General features: G+C 40.2%; 2 protein-coding genes across 2 annotated transcripts in view; one reads left to right on the top strand and one right to left on the bottom strand.

Moving 5' to 3' along the window:
* The first annotated feature begins 759 nt into the window (after positions 1-759).
* On the top strand, positions 760-12096 carry dhx8 (DEAH (Asp-Glu-Ala-His) box polypeptide 8). Its single transcript, XM_028029422.1, has 23 exons — positions 760-931; positions 1097-1182; positions 1282-1354; positions 1477-1568; positions 2299-2405; positions 2533-2937; positions 3060-3204; positions 3406-3612; positions 3982-4069; positions 4467-4564; positions 4765-4912; positions 5257-5438; positions 6369-6563; positions 6652-6837; positions 6922-7132; positions 7219-7400; positions 8077-8217; positions 8319-8474; positions 8573-8710; positions 8801-8929; positions 9195-9391; positions 9474-9653; positions 11877-12096. Exons 1-23 carry the CDS (start codon positions 823-825, stop codon positions 12094-12096), a joined length of 3675 nt encoding a protein of 1224 aa, XP_027885223.1. The 5' UTR covers positions 760-822.
* Positions 12097-15633: 3537 nt separating this feature from the next.
* Positions 15634-17438, bottom strand: part of etv4 (ETS variant transcription factor 4) — a 37514-nt gene continuing 35709 nt past the window's right edge. The window contains exons 11-12 of the mRNA XM_028029423.1: positions 17036-17137; positions 15634-16160 (exon numbers count right to left, since the gene is read on the bottom strand). Coding sequence (XP_027885224.1) covers positions 15933-16160; positions 17036-17137 — 330 coding nt within the window. The 3' untranslated portion in view covers positions 15634-15932. The remainder of the gene's footprint in view (positions 16161-17035; positions 17138-17438) is intronic.

The following is a 17438-nucleotide window of genomic DNA, read 5'->3' as shown; positions in this document are numbered from 1 at the left end:
TTCGTATCTACTGGCCAACAGTGCTGTATGATTACTTGCTGGTGCTTATTCTCATCAAGTCAGAAAAGAACTCCTTGACAAAACAATACAAAAAAAAAAAAAAAAACACGGTTACTATTAACAGGGGGAAATAAAATCAGGATCCACTTGATTCTTGAGTTTTTTTTAAAATTTCTTTCCATTGTTGGGTTAATAACAAAATAAGGAGCAGTTATTGCAACTTTGTGTGCTTCGGGCTATACTAGACAAATGCGTCTGAGACAGATCATTATGAATATTATCTATATCTGCTTTAAATGCTGTGACTTATTTCCAAAGAGCAGTCAGACATGACAAATTCAAACATTTTAATTATCTTCTAAAATAATTTTTCCGAGTTTGTTTTGTTTTTCCATACCTACTGAGACATAGCTGTCCAGCTAAACTGACAGCATTAATCAGAAAAGCAGCCTCCAGACCTATTGTGCCTCTGGAGAAGCTGCAAAGATCCACACCTCAGGTGGAATAATTTGTTTACAAGACAGATTTTTTCAGTTTTTTATTTTTTTATTTTACCCTACTACAAGGTCACCCCACACTCCAGCTTTAACTGGGTCACAGGTGAAAACCCCATTAAAAAAAGGGCATGGTTACACTTACGGACATCTTGCTCTTCGTGAGAGATACAGTGCCATTTATGTTATTTTACGTCTTTGCCGCCATCGTGTGGTCGTCAGTTGGTAGCGCAGGAAATGTGTTTCCGCTTAAAACGGAAAAGGAAATTGCTTTTACATCCAATATGTCTGCCGTCGTCAACGTTGTTGAACACAAGACCCGTGGAAAATGGCAGACGTCGGAGTTGACGAGTTATCGCAGCTGGAATATTTGTCCTTGGTGTCGAAGGTCTGCACGGAGCTCGACAACCATCTGGGAATTAATGACAAGGATTTAGGTGCGTGTTTTTAACTTTCGTCCCAGTTCGTAACCTAGACCAGCTAGCTTCTCTGTTAGCTTTTACAACCCGTTCTTTTGCCTTATTTCCCCGAACCCCTTGAAACCGTTTTATGTGAACACCAAGTCCAGTCTAACGTTATTGCCTTTTGCTTCACTGTCCTAGCCGAGTTTGTCATCAGTCTTGCTGAAAAACAGCCGAGCTTCGATGGATTCAAAGCGCTTTTACTCGACAATGGAGCAGAATTCACTGTAAGTCAGCGGATCGCGGAATTATTAGCCAAAGTAAGAAATTGTTGCCTAAACGACTCGTTAATTTCACTAACCCTGCTTTCTTGCGTTTAACTGCAGGATTCTCTCATCGGCAACTTGCTCAGACTCATCCAGACGATGCGACCTCCTTCTAAGGCATCGACAAGTAAAGGTAAGTCTGAACTTAACAGCTCCATCGTACTTGATACATTGTGGCCATTTTTAGTAAACCTATCACTTGTTTGAATCAAAAGGCTTCCTAACTAAATATGTCTTCATTTCTTGACCCTGCAGCCTCTGATGTTTCAGTCAAGCCAAAAAGTGAGAAAGACAAGTTGAAGGAGCTGTTTCCTGCTCTGTGTAAACCCAACGATCCATCACCAAAGGTACTCAAAGCTCACATTTGTGTTTCTTGCATCACTGTCCTTATTTCTTTATACATTTTCATAGAAACAGTATTATCTCTGAATGAATGTGCTGCTTTTAATTTCTTTTTTTTTACAGTCCAACTAGCCTGAGCCACAATTGTATCTTATCCAATAATCCAATTTCAACAATGAAGGATTAATATATTTCTAGAGTTGTTTATGAAAATGACTCGCAGCTAATGGAAAAACAATTTTTAAAATTTCACAAAAAGTTTCAATACTACATAAGTCAATTGAAATAAAATATCTACACATTCAAGAAGAAAACTTCTGACCTGACTAACACTAAGTTATTGCAAAAGAAGCTCAGTCACTAAGTTCTTTATCCAAGCACATTGCTTTAAAGTTGAGTGGATGGAAGGAGCTTAGAAGAAGATGCAGAAGTAGCTGAAAATTATTAGCTGCAAAATATAATAATTGTCAAAATAATGATAGAAGTTCTTGACAAATATCCCACTGTGTGTAATGATTATACTGTGTTTTTGAACTAAAAATTTGAAGTAAAGAAAATTGTTTTATATTGTAGATTTTTATATGTAAACAAGTTTTTTTGGAGACAGAGGAATTTATTTTTATTTTAACCAAAGTATTCACCAAAGATAAATTATATTTTCCAAAAATGTTGTCAGAAAAACAAATCTTGTCATAAGTCTGAGAATCTAAATCGGTTTTTGTTTAAAATTTGTAGCGGGTGCTGGATGAAGACGATGTAAAAGTTGCTGCTGATGCGATGAAGGAACTAGAGATGTTTATGCCCAGTGTCAGCGGGGCAGACTCCAAAGTCAGCAAGAGCAAGTAAGACACATTTAGTTGTAACTATATGAAACAAGAACGAAACCTTTTCAAAGTTCTGGTTTTGCTAAAATGGAAGGACAGAGTTGTTACAGTTGCTTTGATCTAGATTTCCCCTTTTGTCCTACAGATCAGAAAAAAGCAAGCATCGCAGCCGAAGTAGAGAACGAGAGAGGCACAGGGACAGAGACAGAGACCGGGACAGGGACAGGGACAGGGACAGGGACCGGGGAGGAGACAGGAAGAGGCGGCACCATTCCCGATCGCGTTCCAGATCCAGGTCTCGCTCCCGGGACCGTGACCGGCACAGAGACAGAGATCGGGACAGAGATCGTGGTAAAAGAAAGGACAAGTCTTCCCGCTGGTCTGATCGTTCACCCAGCCCCAGGAAAGACCTGGATAAAGACTCTGATCGCTGGAAAGACAAACACGTAGACCGGCCTCCTCCCGAGGAGCCTTCTGTTGGCGACATTTATAACGGCAAAGTGACCAGCATCATGCAGTTTGGATGCTTTGTTCAGCTGGAGGGACTAAGGTCAGCTTGAAAGAAGCCAGCACCAAAGATTACTTACTAAAAATGACCAATAAGTAAAAGTTTCAATTTGCTTAATTTCGCTCTGTCTGACCTCATTCTTCATTTGTTTTTTTGGAGTTTAGAAAACGATGGGAGGGTTTGGTCCACATTTCTGAGCTGCGCAGAGAGGGACGTGTTGCGAATGTGGCGGACGTCGTCAGCAAGGGCCAACGAGTGAAAGTAAAGGTGCTGTCGTTCACCGGCTCCAAGACGAGCCTCAGTATGAAGGTAAGAACAAAGGCTATTACCGTGTAATAAGATACATGCATAATTATAAAAACAAAGTGGTGTTGAGCTTTAAAAATATCAGTTTGTAATTAGATATTAAGATTGTAAATTAAAGATGTTGAGACATTACTGACATCTTATTTAGTGTAAGTGATAAACTTTATTACCAGCTTGCCTCGTTATTATTATTTATTCTGCCAGGATGTGGACCAGGACACAGGAGAAGATCTAAACCCCAACAGGAGAAGGAATATGGGCCCAGAAGGAGGCGATGACGTCTCCATGAGGAACCCCGACAGGCCTAGCAACCTGAACCTGGGCCACGCCCCCGAGCTGGAGCAGGACGACACGCTGGAGCGCAAGAGGCTCACCAAAATCTCTGACCCGGAGAAGTGGGAGATCAAACAGGTCAGGACTCTGTGGCTCACTTGAGTCCTGACCTTTTTGTAGATTAAAAAAAAATAAAAAACGAAGATGCCTCGTTCTACACAGAAGGGGAGGGGGCAGCAAATATGAATGAGCATGCTGGGGTTAACAGATGAGTGTTTTACAAAGCAGCACCAATACTGGAGGAAAATCCAGATACTATTCACAATTTGATTTAGTAAATAATCTGCAGCTGATGCTATTTTCTACGTTATCTCCTAACTATTCCTGAACTGTTGCTTTTTTTCTAGATTTATATGTCCAACTGTAAAATGATATAAATCTTGAATTGAGCCTGTTTGATGTCGAGAGCATTTTTTCACGTTATTCCTGTGGCTTTCCTGTACTTAGATGATTGCTGCAAATGTGTTGTCCAAAGAAGAGTTCCCAGATTTCGACGATGAGACGGGAATCCTCCCTAAGGTGGACGATGAAGAGGGTAACAGAATTTTTTTTATTCCTTCATTCTCACACAGTAAATATATTTGACAAAAGAATATCAGATAAAAAAAAAATCAAATTCTTATTATTTAATTTTTTTATTATTTTTTTTATTTATTTTTTCTCATCTAGCAAAAAAAAAGTCTTCATATTTTAGAGGAAAAATAAAAATTCTGGGTCTCATAATCACATTTAGTGAGAGAAGAGAACTGGATGCATTCATAGGCACATCACATGTTGTGTAATATCACCAGCTATTACTTCCAGATTATCCTGTAGATCACTACCACATCACCTAATGTTTCTGAATCAATTTGCTAGAATTGTAGCAAATTCAAACTCAGCAAAACAAGTTTTTGAAGTACCTTATATGACATTTCTGACACTGTCGACAGATGAGGACCTGGAAATCGAGCTTGTTGAAGAGGAACCACCGTTTTTGAGGGGACACACCAAACAGAGCATGGACATGAGCCCCGTCAAGATTGTCAAGGTGCTTATCATTCAGCATGGGTCGTCTTTTATTCGCAAGATAAATGAAGAGCTCACTTACTTTTAGTTTATTTTTGTGGTTTGTAGTGTTTTTTTTTCTTTTTCGTGCAGTTTGTGATGTGGCACTTTCATCAACACACTTGTGTCTGGATTTATCGGGTAATGTTTTCCTGTGATTCGACGTTCCTTCTCTGTTCCCAGAATCCGGACGGCTCGCTATCGCAGGCAGCCATGATGCAAAGCGCTCTGGCTAAGGAGAGGCGGGAGCTGAAGCAGGCGGCTCGAGAGGCAGAGATGGACTCCATCCCCATGGGGCTGAACAAACACTGGGTTGACCCGCTGCCAGACGGTTAGGAATCCCATAGATATCCACGCTAAGCCATTTCTAGGATGCACAGATTGTTACTGAAGTCATCTTTAAATTAGAACTTAAAGAACAAGATTAATATAAGGTTTTTGGAAGTAAATATTCTTTGGTTTTGGTAGCTTTCAGAGAGATTTTATTCTCGTTGTGCAGAAAATGCCCGTCTAACTTCCTGCAGCCCTTATTTGGCTCCCATTCGTTATAGTTTGTTTCTGTTTATCGTCCCTTTTGTGACCCTTTTGAGCCAGCTGGGATCTGTCTGGTGTGTCATGGTTTTAGTTGCCATGTTTAAAGTTGTCCATAACAAACGCATTAATCCTCTCCTGCAGTGGACGGTAGGCAGATCGCTGCTAACATGAGGGGAATCGGAATGATGCCCAATGACATTCCAGAATGGAAGAAACATGCTTTTGGAGGGAACAAGGCCTCGTACGGAAAGAAGACTCAGCTCTCCATCTTGGAGCAGAGGGAGAGTCTGCCCATCTATAAACTAAAGGAGCAGCTCATTCAGGTGCTCTACTGTTCACTAACCTATAGAGATGAAATAACCAGAATGTTATTTTATGATCTCATTGTCTTTCTCTACAGCTCTGGTTTTATTGTAACAGTTTGCTGCTGTTCCAAATGTTTTCACAAAATGCTTGATATCCATCTTCTGTTTTTCTTTTTTTCAGCACTAAAATATCTCAAAAGAAACTGACATTAAGCAGCAGAGTGGTCTTTGTTCTGTCCAGTAACGTCAGGCTTCCATAACAGGCTCCATCATTATATTTAAAGCTTAAGTAATGGGCCATATCTAATAAAATAAATCTATTCATTCTGATATTACTGTCATCCAGAGTCAAATCAGTCAAGATATGACCACCAGCAACACAGGACCATCCTGTCTGGACTGGTGGACAGATTGGCGGCCCAGGCTCAATGGCTGATTCAAGAATGAATTGAGTTTTGGATCCGATCCCGATATTGGATCTAGTCTGCTCCCTGTTTATTCTTCCCGTGAGCGATCGTTAATTATCTGTCAGAGCAGAGACGATTTCAGTAAACCTTCAGACATTTCCAGACAAAGAAAGTTCCACAGCAGTAGAATTTTGAAACCGAATTTCTTCAGATCCATTTTCATCCTTGCATGAATAAATCTTAAACTATTGTAGGAAATAAAGTCTCAAAGAAGTTTTTGTTATTAGACACTGCTGTTTTTGTGTCTAATAACAAAATAATATTTAAGATTTTGTAACATATAGACATACTGAGTTTTACAAATATTTTGTAGAAAATTATTTCCTTTTTTTATTAAAAAGATGATTAATAACCAGGTTTAGCCGGACTAATCAAGCTCTTAGCTGGTTGAGTTGCGTCCATTTCCATTTGCTGGGTTTGGTTTATGTTTGCAGAACATAAACCAGCTGGGATTCCCGTAACATCTCCTCCATCTTCGCAGGCTGTTCACGACAACCAGATCCTGATCGTCATTGGAGAGACGGGCTCTGGGAAGACCACCCAGATCACTCAGTACCTGGCAGAGGCAGGTTACACCACGCGGGGGAAGATCGGTTGTACGCAGCCGCGACGTGTCGCCGCCATGTCGGTGGCCAAGCGAGTCTCTGAGGAGTATGGTTGCTGTCTGGGACAGGAGGTAACTTGCTGCTCCTACAGTACATAGTTCTCATTATGTTGTAGACATCTGTTGTTTAATATCTAGAGGTTCTATTTGCTTCCTGCAGGTGGGTTACACCATCCGATTCGAGGACTGCACAAGCCCTGAGACGGTGATCAAGTACATGACAGACGGTATGCTGCTGAGAGAGTGTTTGATCGACTCCGAGTTGGGCCAGTACGCCATAATCATGCTGGACGAAGCTCACGAGAGAACCATCCACACTGATGTTCTGTTCGGTCTCCTCAAGAAGGTAAGCAACCCAGATAGAACGGTTCTTTAGGGTTTTTTTCTAGGTGGAAATGGAGAACTTTTCTGATTATTTGTTTCACTGTAGACGGTACAGAAGCGCACAGACATGAAGTTGATCGTAACTTCAGCCACGCTGGACGCCGTGAAGTTCTCCCAGTATTTCTACGAAGCCCCCATCTTCACCATCCCGGGCAGAACGTATCCAGTGGAGGTTCTTTACACCAAAGAACCTGAGACTGACTACCTGGACGCCAGCCTCATCACCGTCATGCAGATTCATCTGACTGAGCCTCCAGGCATGACAGAGAGCGAGGGAAAAACTCACTGGTGCCTTTTTCAATATCACACTGTAAACATTGTTGTGTATCCTTTGTCTGCACAGGTGACATCCTGGTCTTTTTAACTGGGCAGGAAGAGATCGACACCGCCTGTGAGATTCTCTACGAGAGGATGAAGTCCCTTGGACCTGATGTCCCTGAACTCATCATTCTCCCTGTGTATTCTGCTCTGCCCAGCGAGATGCAGACCAGAATCTTTGACCCTGCTCCCCCAGGAAGCAGAAAGGTACCTTTAAAAAAAAACTAAAAAGAACATGAATGGTTATTTAAATATATATATACACACATACATATATATATATATATATAAGAGCTTATGATAGCATTTGCAGATGTTTATTTTCACTCTTGCAAAAATAATCCTGAAATCTACTCTGTTTCTGTCTGCTTTGACATGAATGTTGGTGTTGATCCATATATGTCATTTTGAGGTTGTCTGATCATTTCTATTCTTTCTTAATTACGACAAAGATGCGCTATTTATTTGTTCTAATAAAATTGTTTTTTAAAGTAAAATGATCTAATTAACAAAGCTAAATTAGTTTTACAAACTCATGTTGAGCTAAAACATTTTGTTTTGTTACATTAGACACAAACTTCAATATATTTTATTTGGATTTTTGTGACAAAAAAAACTTAACATCTGTCTTCTGAACTTGTTGCACATTTTTCTTTTCTAATGAGCTGACTTGAACTTGAGACATTTAAATCAGAGTGGTTCGTAGTTTAGAGTTAAGTGGTTTAACAAAGAAAAAAAAAATGTGGAAATGGAAATGAATGAAATGGGAACCAAGGAAAAATAGAGTAAATTAACGGCCAACTTAAGATGTTAAATCATTGCACAGTGTTTGCACACTCTTTCTTTATGGAATCCGTTGCAAATAAATCCTCCACTTCTTCAGGTTGTCATTGCCACCAACATCGCGGAGACCTCTCTGACCATCGACGGGATCTACTATGTGGTGGACCCGGGCTTCGTCAAGCAAAAGGTCTACAACTCCAAGACTGGCATTGATCAGCTGGTGGTGACTCCCATCTCACAGGTGAGCCGGGTCTGGATTTTCTGAATGTGTGCGTGAGGCTTTCTGATTGCTGTCGTTCAGGACACTGAAGCAAAACCTCGTTTGATCCGTTTTCCTTTCAGGCCCAGGCCAAGCAGAGGGCGGGGCGCGCCGGCAGGACGGGTCCTGGGAAATGTTACAGGCTTTACACGGAGAGAGCGTACAGGGACGAGATGCTGACCACCAACGTTCCTGAGATACAGAGGACTAACTTGGCCAGCACTGTGCTGTCTCTAAAGGTTAAATAAAGTCTTTATTTTACATCGATCATATTTGAACACCTGTTTATTATTAGCTGAGTTTTGATCTTTCTACCACATTTCTTTTTCTCCTTTAGGCCATGGGCATCAACGACCTCCTCTCCTTTGACTTCATGGATGCTCCTCCCATGGAGACTCTGATCACAGCCATGGAGCAGCTTTACACTCTGGGAGCTCTGGATGATGAGGGCTTGCTCACACGCCTGGGTAGAAGGGTGAGGATGCAAACATATACCTGTCCCTCCGAACATTTAAAGTGCTGTTTGTTTAAATTAAACATTGGCACCATATTGTCTTTCTTCCAGATGGCGGAGTTTCCTCTGGAGCCCATGTTGTGTAAGATGCTGATCATGTCCGTCCACCTGGGCTGCAGTGAAGAGATGCTGACCATTGTTTCGATGTTGTCTGTTCAGAACGTTTTCTACAGACCCAAGGTACAGTACCCACAGACTTAAAACATTTGGGATGTTTAAGTAAAAATCAGTCCATGATAAATGAGTTCAGCCCTTTTTTTTCACATTGAGATTCTGAAAAAAATATCTGAAAAACAAATTTGCTCAGGAGGGAATGATTGTAATACTTTGCAAATCCATAAGCGAATCCTTTTGTTGACCCTTCTCTTACACCCATTACATCGTCTAGTTTTTTATGTGAAATAGTTGAACCCAGTTAACCCAATAATGATTTTCCTGAACGCAGGACAAGCAGGCCCTGGCTGACCAGAAAAAGGCAAAGTTCCACCAGCCTGAGGGCGACCACCTCACTCTGCTGGCCGTTTACAACTCCTGGAAGAACAACAAGTTCTCCAACCCCTGGTGCTACGAGAACTTCATCCAGGCTCGCTCCCTGCGCCGAGCCCAGGATATCCGCAAACAGATGCTGGGGATTATGGACAGGTTCAATTTACCTTCACTGTCAAATGGTAGAATGCTAGGTTGTGTGATTGGGAGTTTATCGAACGTCTTTCTCCTCCTCCAGACATAAACTGGATGTGGTGTCTTGCGGCAAAGCCACGGTGCGGGTCCAGAAGGCTATCTGCAGCGGTTTCTTCAGGAATGCTGCTAAGAAGGATCCCCAGGAGGGCTACAGGACCCTCATAGACCAGCAAGTTGTTTACATCCATCCCTCAAGTGCCCTGTTCAACAGACAGCCTGAATGGTACGACCGCATCTTAGATCTCCATAGAAACGAAATGTCTATTTATGCTAATTTCAGTTAGCATAATTTAGATCTTTTCGTTATTAGCAACTTTGCAGGTCTTTCCATCTACATTATAAAAACTAAGGCGGTAAAAAACACTACACATGGACGGGAACCAGGGCTGACTCTAGCCACTTTGGCACCCTAGGAAAGATTTTATTTGCCCCCCCAAACTGTTTCACCAATTTACATATGTATATGAAGTTTTAGTTTAGAAAAAACCAATCACTAAAACATAAGTTAAAAATACATGAAAAATATTAAAAATACTGTGATCAGTTAGATCTATGCGGGAACCTTCTTCACCTGTGAAAGAGCTGGAGCTAAGTAAAGTATCATTATTATAAATGCAGTATTTCATATTCTTTCTTATTCAGCCAACTTGAGTAGAATCTTTAATATTAGGAAATTATCTTATTGCCTTTAAGTTTAAAAAGTGGCTACACAGTGGCTCAGTTGGTAGCACTGTTGCCTAAGAAGGTCCTGGGTTCGATTCCTGGCCCGGGGTCTTTCTGCATGGAGTTTGCATGTTCTCCCTGTGCATGCGTGGGTTCTCTCCGGGTTCTCTGGCTTCCTCCCACAGTCCAAAAACATGACTGTCAGGTTAATTGTTCTTTCTAAATTCTCCCTTGGTGTGAGTGTGTGTGTAAATGGTTGTGTGTGCTGTCTGTTTCTGTGTTGCCCTGTGACAAACTGGCGACCTGTCCAGGGTGTACCCCGCCTCTCGCCTGGAACGTTAGCTGGAGACAGGCACCAGCACCTCCTGACCACACTAGGGACAAGGGTGTAAGAAAATGGATGGAAGTTTAAAAATTATAATTAGTGTTTTTTTCCTTTCCCCATTTATGGAACCTCCTGTGCCACGGCCAGGCTGGCCCTGGCTGGCAGACATTGTCACCTAGGTTTATTGGCAAAATATAGAAAATAACAGTTGTAATAAATGAAACATGAACAAGTTGAATGGCTCATCACAAGTTACTTCACAACTTTTTCCTCCTGATGTTGCTTCTGATGAGTACTGCAGTCCCAGTCATGATTGTTTGAGGCTTAAAGCTGCGTTTCACTGTTGCGACCTTCTGCTGCAGAGTGATTCACACTAGCTCCTGGCAGGGTGTTTAGCGAAAGCTTCCAATTTATAGTTTGGATTTCAACAGAGGTCATGTCAGGTAATTACAATGACTATACTAGCATCTTCTAGAACCTTTTTTGAAATTACGGTAATCCTTTTGATGATTTTGATATGATTGGCATCATTGCTTTGTTTGAAGGCTTGATGAGTCTAAGATTTGACATTTTCTTCCAGGATTTCCATTTTTTTTTGTTAGAATCAATCTTTCCCTCCTTATGCGCCTCTTTCTAATGTGGCTTCAGAGCATCACTGCAGTGGTTCTCGTACATTTCTCAACAGAACAGAATCACGCAACCTGTTTTGCTTATTATGGCAGCTGTGAGCAAATTGGAGTGGATTTAGTGTTGTTTGTCTTTCTCCAGGTCCTTCTCAGGAGGCGTTTGACCGTCTGTCTCTTCAGGAATCTGATGGCAGTGGTTAATAACTTCCTCTTTCTGCCACCAGGTGGCATCACCACAGTTCTTATGACTTCAAACTTTATTCTGTACTTCCAATAAGTTATTTAGGAACATTCAGGGCCTTTTTCTTTCCTTGTTTGGCAGTCCTCTATGTGGGTATAAATGTCTTCGTCATTTCTGAAATGTCTCCATGTGGTTTAGAGTCCTCTCAAGCATACTTGATGTAACAATGAAGACCTTTATTGGTTGCATCAGGTGTGTGTGAGACCAAAGAAAATGAGCAAAAGGTTGCCGTGGTGAAGGATTCTGCTCGGGGGAGGGGGGAAATCACGTTGAGTCAGCAGCACTCACTGAAAGTAGGATTATGAGTTGAACTAAGAAAAACTTCCGTAATATTAGGTTTATTCAACTGTCTAAGCAGATCTTGTGTAGTTTTGTCATTGCAAAATCGCTAATAAGTCTAATTTGCATTGGGTTCTGAATAATTCTAGGTGCATTTGTATGTGCCCGTTGGAAAGAGGCTACATTTATAAGAAAATGTTTTGTTTTGTTAACATGTTTAAACATCCAGAGAACAGCAATCAAAGCTCTCCATAATACAGAAAACAAAATGCGTTTAAAGCTGTCGTCTAACATCCTGCCTCTTTCTAACAGGGTTGTGTACCATGAGCTGGTGCTGACCACCAAGGAGTACATGAGGGAGGTGACCACCATCGATCCGCGCTGGCTTGTAGAATTCGCGCCCGCCTTCTTCAAAGTCTCCGATCCCACTCGCCTCAGCAAGCAGAAGAAGCAGCAGCGCCTCGAGCCGCTGTACAATCGATACGAGGAGCCGAACGCCTGGAGAATCTCGCGCGCCTTCAGACGTCGCTAATCCGCAGTATGGATTTCATTCCAGAACTGTGGTGCTGCGCCAGGATTGGACAAGCACTGATGGGTTTAGGGTTCCCCATCACAAGTCAGCTTTCAGTTGTGGTTTGTATTTTATTTTGTTATTATTTTTTTTTTTTTTACCTGTAAAAACTGTAAATTTTCTTTCTTTGACTCGAAAATTTTCAATGATTTAAATTTAGTCAGAAATGTTCATGTCATATCAGCAAATGTCAGGTTTTTTACTTATTAAAGAAACAAAACAGCAATTAGAAAACATTTTTGTTTTGTAAACAGTTCAAGTATTTAATAAGGACATATTCCAAAATGACGACCTATTTATTTTTACTCTGTAAACTGTTGAGTCCAAAGAATGTCCTGATGCAAATCGAGTTTGACATTTTGTCTTCAATGTGATTAGCTCTTATTTTTCAAAACAAGAGGATGGTCAAATGTGTGATATGTTGTATAATAACTGGGAAATATCTTCATCAGTGTATGGATGACTGTAAAACAAATGACTTCCTCCCCAGCCCCACTATATGGAGAAAATTTAAAAAGCCTATCTGATTTTGTCATTAAGTAAAAAAAAAAAGTGGAATTTCAGTAGGAAATAGGTGTAACAAAATATGAATATCTGGGTTTTCTAGTTTGTCAAAATATCTCAAATGATTATCATACTTGTTTCTCTGCAACATATTTTATCTTTTTAATTGGTACTTTTGAAACTAATTAGATCAGTGGAGACATGTTCTGCATTTTTATTAAAATGAACAAAACCATTTTAATTCCTTGCATTGCTTATTCTTTGTCTATTTTTTTCTAATTACAAACTTATTAATATCTGAGACGTCACAAAGTAGTACGCAGCTGTGAAGTGGAAGAAAAACATTTGAACATGGTTTTTAGTTCTTATTCGGATTTACGTCTGCACTTTGACTAGGCCATAGTATCCTTTGGTCTTAACCGTCATCATCTTATTGGATGGTAAAGCCAGTCTTAACCTTTCTGCAGCCTTTTACTTTGCGTTCGTCTATCACACAAAATCCTGATACTATGGTTTGTCCTCGTAACAGCAAACTGAAAATATTTTTCAACCCTATTCCTGTTACTAGTTAACTTTATATATTTTAGTGATTTAGTGTCAGGAATCCCAAATTAGGTGATGGAAAAACTGAAATTAGTCTCCTAATTTGTGGAGAAACAACAGAAAAAAAAGATCCACATTTACAAGCTAAAGTGGTTAAGATGAGTGTAAGTTTGGTCTTCATGGGGTAAACCTGCTCTAATTAAGGTTTTTTATCATGATTTACGGAAAAAATGTTACAAATTCTTCCTTTCAACGGCACTCAGGCAGAGAGGTGAGGGTAAACAACTAGCCAAAGTTTTAAGAGCCCAGTTTACTACTCGGAGCTTTCTCGTCAGCCACAACCATCTCCAAAATGCTCTTCCAGCATCAGCGTTACAAGCTCAAATCTTTTCGTCTCATCTGCCACTTCCAGCTGTAAAGTAATTTAAAAAGCTAAACTAATCTATTGTATCCGATATTTAATAGTCAAGATAAGTTTTATTTTACTGGATTTCCTGCAGTGGGCCTGTTCCAATGTTACCATGTCACAGCTGGAGATGATTATCAGACAGTTAGCACAGATATGACTCAGTCTTTATATACCCCAGGGGAAGCTCCCTCCACTCCATGGTTGCCATCTGACTCATAGTTTGACTTTTGCAAAATCCTGTTGGTAAGTGAATTATTCCTGATGGAACAGAATGGAAAACACTGCAGACCACTGCTGGAACCTAAAGTTGGTCCGTTTTGTTGTTGTTGTCATGTACAGAGGAAGACAGGGATGTTTGTCAAAGGGAATCTTGTTGATTTTTGTGAGGGGTAGGGAAAAAAGTTTTTTTTAATAGAAGAAACTAAACATTTTTAAAGTCGGTGAAAGTAACAACATTATTAGTTTTTGTCAGCCTTCACACTTTCCATTTGAATTCAGTGCCTCTCCACTCTTCCTTCGGACTCTGGAACCTTCACAATCCTTTAAAGGCCGTTATCTCTGCTGCTTGCATTCCTTTTTATAACCGGCGCTTTAACTTCCACTAAACAAGCATAGATGTAGCACTTTCTGAACTGCCAGCTTCTTCAGCTTGTTTGTTGCTTTCCCTCCTTTTATAGTGAATATGAGTTTCTGTTTATGAACTGAATTATAGTTTTCTCAGAAATTCTTCGTTTTTGAGAAAGGGCTGTAAGCTTCAGGGAGATGAAACCTAAAAGAATTTGCTGTACCTACCAGCAGGTGGTGGGTCACCTCTGCCTATAGGTAATGAGCACACTTTGACCCCAGAGTCAAAGTGTGCAAGACTAATTCGTGTGTCTAAAACATTCTTCCACACGTTGTGGATCTCTGAAGCTCCTCCAGAGTTACAATGGACCTCTTTGCTACTTTTCTGACTAATGCTTTCCTTGCTCAACCTGCCAGTTTAGGTGGAAATTCATGTTTTAGTAGGCTTTCCATACTTAATTTACAGATGATGAATAGAACAGTGCTCTATGAGATGTTTCAAGCTTGGAATAATGTTTGATAACCTACAGCCCTGGATTATTCTTTTTCCACACTCCTGTGGTGTTCTTAGGTCTTCTTGTTGCTGTTTGTTCTCTAAAGTTCTCTAAAAAAACCCTAACCCTACAGCTGGATTTATGCCGTGATTTAATTACAAGTGAACTCTATGTATGGATTAGGTGACTTTAAAATGCATTTCGTTTCATTAGGAGCCTTAGGTGTAAAAGTGTTTAATACAAATGCATAAAACATTTAAAATGTACGTATATATACAGTATATATAACTACCGGTACTAAAAATAAAAATACTTACAGTATGCACCACTTTGTATTGCTTTATCACATTCAACTCCAATTCATTTGCATTAAAGTTTGTGGTTGGAATGTGACAGACTGTGGGAAAAGATTAAGCAATATACCAGCATCTCAGTAAACATGCATGAATATTAAAATTAATTTTTTCATAATGAAATACTGAAAAGTACAATAGATGCCTTCATAAATAGAGATAAAATTCTTTAATCATTAAATGAGACATAATTGCAGATCTTTGGTCCACAAGCTGAATCTTTTTAGGGATTCACCTAATTTATTTAGGTAAATCTTTAGGTAGTTTTTTTTTTTTTTTTTCTAGTTTTCAAGCATATGTGGTGAATGTTTAGGACTGACCATCAGCATATATTTCTGAAGTTTTCTCCTTCAGAAAACTTCAGAAGGAAGTTTATCGCCAGGTTTGGGCGAATCGACTGTTCAGATAGAAAAGGCTGACATGTAGTTCACTTCTACACCAGGAGTTTTTATAGGTTCCAAAAGGCAAATGTGGCCATTTACAGTGGAATCTTTTAAAATTTCTGGAAATTGTTTTTGCTTTCTAACTCCTCGTATGCTACCCCCATGTTTTAATCAAAATGTCTGGTTGGCCTTTGTTTACCTATTTATAATCCAAATCATCACTAGAATAAAAACAGTCTGGACTCAAATTGAGGTGTATTATTATGAGTATTTATTATTAAGCAATCTCTTGAACCACTTTAATGTTTAAGTATTGAATAGGCCTCAGATGTGGGAGGAATGCAGCTTTTAAAAACAAAAGAAAACAAAACAAAAAAAATCCCTAATGAGATTAATTTAAACAAAAACACCATAGCCTTATATACAAGTGGATGGGTGGGCATGTGCAAGAGGTGCATGGTGGGGCTTCAGGGTGTGCTTGATGAGTTGGTACAAGAGAAGGGATTTTCTGAAAGTGGGTGTAGAAGGAAATGCGGGTGGGCTGGCTTTAGTACATGTAGCCTTTGGAGTAGGGCTGGTGGGCCATGTTTTGGGGGGCTTGTTCTGGGGTGTAGGGCACTCCCTCGTCTAGGTGCGACAGTGGCACCGTGTCCTCCTCGTTGACGTAGCGCTCGAACTCGGCCTTTAGGCTCGGCCGCTGATTGTCAGGAAAGGCCAGGGAGATGAGCGCCTCGGGCTCACACACAAATTTGTAAACATAACGCTCCCCCGCCACCTGGAGAGAGAGTGAGAACTCAAATGAGATTGTATGATGGGGGGGAAAAATGAATGCTCCGTTAAAGTGAGCAGCATAGAATAAAACAGAAAGGCTTGGTAAATGTCTCCTCATCCCTTGTGGCATTTTGTCACATTACAACAAACAATGTTTTTTTTTAGTAAGGATGAAATGCAATAGACCCACACAAACTGGTGGATAATAGTAGTGTAGAAGGAATATTACAGGTGGTTTTCACTTTTTTTTTTTACAAATTAAAATAAAACCCAACAAGGTGCATTTATATTGAGATGTCCACAAATTTGTAGCACCACCTTTCATTGCAATTAAGCTGTATGTATTTTACAGTAAGTCTCTTGAGCCTCCTTTGGTCTCATCCACCATATATTTATAGGTTTGCAGCAGCATCATACTCTTTAATTTTTTTTAGATTATGAAACAAACATTGATTTGTGAAATGTTCACAAACCAACAAAGCTTGAAATGCTGTTTTATAACCTAGCCGTCTTATAAATTTCTCCACAACTTCCTCCTTGACATCTGAGGTGCTTCACAGAACAGGTGGATTTATACAGAAATGTAATTACAGACATGTGAACTTATGAATGACTTGCTTTCTTATGGAGCCTGGTTGCACTGAATCTAATTTAGGCGTATTCAAGAATTGAGTGTTGAATTTGTATGAATGCCACACCTTTTAGTTTTCATTTCTGACAGAATGCATCACTATCCCCACTTCACAATTATACACCGTTATGCGCTACTCTGTCACATAAAATCCACTGACGTTTGTCGTTATAATGCGACAAGATGTGGAAAATTTTAAAGGTTATGAAAGCTTCTTGCATTCCCGGTTAGCAGGTGTGTTTTTGTACCTTTTGCATGATTCCCTTTTCGTAGTAATAGCGCAGAGAACGACTAAGCTTGTCATAGTTCATGGCTGGACGGTTCTTCTGCATGCCCCACAGTCTGGCCACCTGGGGAAAAGAAAAATCAGTCATCCACTTTCCAGTTTTCTTTCCTTTAATGTTCATAAATCACAGGTGCAATTCAACACTATGACCACTAAGGGCCCCCAGTGGCAAACCAAACTCCCGTCTGGTCTTAAGTTCAACTGCGTCGACATGCCAAGACTGGGGCGAGTCCCCACATGTGGATTCACTTCCTTTTTATGTAACCCATTACCACTTGAATGTAACCAGAGTCCCGCAGTGTTTTGCAGTGAAAAAGGGAGCAATGGCTGTCAATGAACAGCTGTAAAACATAGCTACAGTCTTA

Source organism: Xiphophorus couchianus, chromosome 10 (genome assembly GCF_001444195.1).
Source record: "Xiphophorus couchianus chromosome 10, X_couchianus-1.0, whole genome shotgun sequence".
Classification (NCBI taxonomy): Eukaryota; Metazoa; Chordata; class Actinopteri; order Cyprinodontiformes; family Poeciliidae; genus Xiphophorus; species Xiphophorus couchianus.
The sequence above is the reverse complement of the archived record's forward strand: the minus strand, read 5'-3'. Positions and strand labels throughout refer to the sequence as shown.

What these genes read in the sequence shown, in the direction of transcription:
- dhx8 (XM_028029422.1), top strand. Translation starts at nt 823, where the DNA reads ATGGCAGACGTCGGAGTTGACGAGTTATCGCAGCTGGAATATTTGTCC. An exon ending in AGACGAGCCTCAGTATGAAG is followed by an intron (nt 3,205 to 3,405) that starts GTAAGAACAAAG and finishes TTATTCTGCCAG; the next exon opens with GATGTGGACCAGGACACAGG. An exon ending in ATGCTGGGGATTATGGACAG is followed by an intron (nt 9,392 to 9,473) that starts GTTCAATTTACC and finishes CTCCTCCTCCAG; the next exon opens with ACATAAACTGGATGTGGTGT.